The sequence below is a fragment of the Cnephaeus nilssonii genome, assembly GCF_951640355.1.
Source record: "Cnephaeus nilssonii genome assembly, chromosome: 4".
NCBI lineage: Eukaryota > Metazoa > Chordata > Mammalia > Chiroptera > Vespertilionidae > Cnephaeus > Cnephaeus nilssonii.
Window position 1 is genome coordinate 108674496 of NC_137075.1, and position 4425 is coordinate 108678920.

Below are 4425 nucleotides of genomic sequence, written 5' to 3' on the forward strand. Positions count from 1 at the left end.
CGGGAAGGGCAGGTGGGGTCCCGGGGCTCCGACGTGGGGCCACCCATTGCTTCTCCCTGCTGTTTGACAACGGACACCCGTGGTTAATTCTACTTCCGGCTAAACTCGAAAGTAAAGATTCTTCAACTTAAATGTATTTTATTTCTCAAAGTCACAATAAAAACAGAAATCCCGGCCCCTCCCACGTGGGTGGGTCTCGGCCCCCGTTTCAGTGTCCTGGGACCCACGGGCCCCGCAGCCGGTGTGGGACGTGTCCGAAGGCGGTGGGGTCCTGCCCTGTGGCGTCCCAGCCCCACCCCACGCAGTGATGGCCGGGCGGGAGCCGAGGACACGCTGCCCCTGGGCATGGAGGAGCCCGGCTGGGCCCAGGGCAGGGTCTGACCTGGGCGCCCCCACACCGTGCGGCTTCAGTGGGGGCCTGCGAGGGGCTGGGGAGGGACTGCCCACCCCCACCACGGACCCGGCTCTCCTGAGGGTGTCAGGCCCCGGCACAGGGCAGCGCCCGGGCCTCCAGGAGCCACACCCAGCCCCCTCCAGGGACCAGGGAGGGCGAGGGGGCTGGCCCGGGCCGGGCGTGTGGTCCCGGTTTTAGCAGTGGGTCCTTTTCCTAACAGACCTCCCCGTGGACCCCGGGCCGTGACCCAGGAGGGGCCGTGCTGACTCAGCCTGGGGGCCCCCCCTGCAGCCCCCTCAGTCCCCGGTTCACCGTTGGCTGCTCCAGACCCTCCGTGGCCTCTGCCCGGCCGCCGGGCCGCGGTGGCGTCAGAGCTGCAGGAGGCAGTGCCAGCCGGTGAGGAGCGCCTGCCGCAGGCGCAGGGCGAGGGCGAGCAGCCGGGCCCGCAGGTCCTGCAGGGCCAGCGCCAGGGGCTTGGTCCGGCCGCAGTACAGGCCCAGCAGCAGCACCAGCAGCGCGCACAGGCCCAGCCGCAGGAGCAGGGAGGCGCCGCGGGGCCGGGGCCGGGGCCGGCGGGGCGCTGGGGGCGAGGGAGGTGTGGGTGAGCCCCTTCTGCATCCCCCACCCCCAGGGTCCGGGACTCCATCCTCCCGGGGGCCGGCGGGAGGTGCGGAGAGGGTGGGGCTGGCACCGTGGCTGCCCATCAGGGTGGGGTCCCGGGGCGTGGAGGGCCCTCATCCCTGCCCGGCCTCCGGGGGGTGTTCCAGGGTGGCCTGGGGCTGGGGCTGCCCTGGGCACTGTGTGGGGGGTGCTGGGTACCCCTGGGGAGATCAGAACTCACCCTTGGCGGTGGGCACGTGCTCCCTGCTGGCGATGTCTGGGGAGGAGAGCCGAGGGTGGGCGGGGGCACGTGAGCCTGCACGCACCCAGGGCTTCTCGCCGCACTCCCCACCCAGAGGACCAGTGACCATCCCACCCCCACCGGCCAGTCTGCCCGGCACCACCGGGCCTGCCCAGCCTCCCCGCTCCCAGGTCCGGCCGGAATGCGGGGCCCCAGGACGCTGGGTGCTGCTCTCAGAGCCTGTGGGGTTGGGGCGTGGTGACCCCGCAGGCAGCCTGGGCCCTGGGCGGCGGGGTGGGCACCTGGGGAGGGCCGGGCAGGACCCCCACTCCGTCCCACCCACTCGGCCCTGTGCTTGGGGGGCTGTGGTGGGCAGAATCTAAGGTGTCCCCACGATTCTCACCCCCCAGGGCCCTGGCCTTTGTGGGGTCCCCTCTGCTCAGTGGAGGGGCTGCCACTCATTCCTAAGCAACAGACTGGGTCAGAGGGGGAGGGGTCCTGCAGGTGACGGGGCCCCCAGCGACCCTGAGCCAGTCCAGAGGGCGGGTGCGGGCGGCCAGGCCCCTCGGGGAGCGATACGAAAGGGGCCGTGTCAGAGCTCGGCCTCGAGGGCGGCTGCTGTGAGTTCTGCACCCCCCCCCCCCCCACCCCGTGGGCCTGGAGCAGACCCGAGCCGCAGAGGGGACCAGCCCGACAGCGTGAGGCCCTGGGCAGAGGCCCCCACGGAGCCCCGGCACTCGCCCCACGCCCCACACCCCACAGCCCACACCCCGCACCCCACACCCCACGCCCCACACCCCACACCCCGCACCCCACACCCCACACCCCACACCCCGCGCCCCACACCCCACACCCCACACCCCACACCCCACGCCCCGCGCCCCACACCCCACGCCCCACACCCCACACCCCGCACCCCACACCCCGCACCCCACGCCCCACGCCCCACACCCCACACCCCACACCCCACAGCCCACACCCCACGCCCCACACCCCACGCCCCACGCCCCACACCCCACACCCCGCACCCCACACCCCGCGCCCCACACCCCACGCCCCACGCCCCACACCCCACACCCCGCGCCCCCTTACAGCGGACGGCCACCTCCAAGGGCTCGTGGAACCGCACGCGCCTCTGTGGCTCCGCCCTGCGGCCTCGGCCCTCGGGCGCCCAGCTTCGTCTCAGGATGGAGGGGGGGCACTTCCTGTCGCCCTCCTGGGAGAGGGGGGAAGCAGAGGGAAGCAGGCGGTAACGGGGTCCCCCCTCCCCAGCCTCCGGGGGCTGGAGACAGGCTGTTCCGCCAGGTTCCCTGCAGCTCCTCGGGGTCTGTGCAGCCAGACCCACCGTGGGCCAGATGGGGCCCATGTCCCCCGCCCCCCCATGGCCGCTCAGGATCCGATGGTGTTGCTGCCACAGGCGTGGTGGCCCGTGACGAGGGCCCGCCTCTCCTGCCCAGGCTCTGCCCCCACCAGCCCCGACGAGTCCTAATCGTTCCTACATGTCAATAGCAATGGCACCAGTGACAGTGAGGACGGCAGCCACGGGCCCCCCGGGCATCTTCCTGCCCCAGCTGCCCCCCCCCCCCCCCGGCCCCGACCTGCTGATCCCGGAGCCCTCTGCCGGGGACGGGGGGGCTCAGCCCGGGCGCCAGGGAGGGGCTGGGCCTGAGGGTCACAGGCTGGGCCTGTGTCGCTGCCCCCGGACCCGGTGAGGGAGTGAGCACAGGCCTCTGGCCAGGGCGGGCGGAGCCTGGACCCCCGGGCCGGCCAGGGCCGCCCCCGCACTCAGTGCGGTTCGGAAGGTGGAGTGGCCGTGACCAGACCCACGGAGCCTCCGTGTTCTCGTCTGTAAAATGGTGACAGCAGGCTGTTTGGAGTGCGAACACCCCGTGAGCTGGGGCCACAGCTGAGACGGCCGCACAGAGCCTGCTGCCGGCCTTCCGGGGCGGCGGCCATCCCGCCTGGTCCCGGGCGTGGCCCGGCTCACGGTGGTGCCCGCCCTCGTCGGGAACTTCGGTGCCGCCGGCCTGCCTGGCCGGCCGTGAGCTGGGCGCCTGGACCCGGACGCGCCCCCACTGTCTTTTCAAGTGCTCCCTGTCCTGCCTGTCCCTCCTGACGGCCTCGCTGGTCCCCTGTCCCCGCCGTCTGTCCCCCTGCCAGGGCGAGCTTGCCAGAGGAGCATCCTGACCCTGAGCCCCGCCTGCTCCTGCTTCCTCTCACTCCACCCTGCCTCTCCATCCCTCCGGCTTCCCCTGTCCGCCTCACCCCTCCCTCGCAGGCTGCAGCCTTGCCCGTGGCCCAGGATGGACCCCGTGCACCTTGGTCACGCTGGGCCCCACCCTGGGTCCTGCCACCCGCTCTGCCAGACCGAACCTCCAAAGTGTCACTCCCTGGGCCCACCCCTCATGCGAGGTCCCGCCCCCAGCGGTCCGGGGCCCATTCGGGACCTGCCTTACCTTCCCCGCCCTGGGCACCGAGGAGCCTGGAGCGGCCGCCACATGCTTTCTGGTCTGATGTCGCGTCTCTGGCCTGGCGTCGGGGCTCAGGGCTTGTGCTGCCGCCCTCATCTACCATAACATGGTCCTGGGGGAAGCAAAGGAACCACTGACCGCACACGCAGCACGTGGGGAGTAACCCTAAAGGGAGAGGAGCACCCAGAAAGCCTCCAGCTTCCCGGCCAGGTGTTGTTATCAGCTCCAGTGGCTGCCGCTACTCCAGGGCTGTGCTTCTCCAGGGCTGGGTGCTACTCCAGGACTGTGCTTCTCCAGGGCTGGGTGCTTCTCCAGGGCTGTGCGTCTCCAGGGCTGTGCTTCTCCAGGGCTGTGCTTCTCCAGGGCTGTGCTTCTCCAGGGCTGTGCCACTCCAGGGCTGTGCTTCTCCAGGGCTGTGCTTCTCCAGGGCTGGGTGCTACTCCAGGACTGTGCTTCTCCAGGGCTGGGTGCTTCTCCAGGGCTGTGCGTCTCCAGGGCTGTGCTTCTCCAGGGCTGTGCCACTCCAGGGCTGTGCTACTCCAGGGCTGTGCTTCTCCAGGGCTGTGCTTCTCCAGGGCTGTGCTACTCCAGGGCTGTGCTTCTCCAGGGCTGTGATTCTCCAGGGCTGTGCTACTCCAGGGCTGTGCTTCTCCAGGGCTGTGCTACTCCAGGGCTGTGCTTCTCCAGGGCTGTGCTACTCCAGGGCTGTGCTTCTCCAG

The 4425-nt window shown here is 71.2% G+C and overlaps 1 protein-coding gene across 1 annotated transcript; it reads right to left on the reverse strand.

Moving 5' to 3' along the window:
* Nucleotides 1-762: 762 nt before the first annotated feature.
* On the reverse strand, nucleotides 763-3802 carry LOC307098746 (nutritionally-regulated adipose and cardiac-enriched protein homolog; the record flags this gene model as incomplete). The annotated part of the gene is made up of 4 exons (XM_079769787.1): nucleotides 763-974; nucleotides 1236-1271; nucleotides 2328-2451; nucleotides 3692-3802. 4 exons carry the CDS (start codon nucleotides 3800-3802, stop codon nucleotides 763-765), a joined length of 483 nt encoding a protein of 160 aa, XP_079625913.1.
* Nucleotides 3803-4425: the final 623 nt, after the last annotated feature.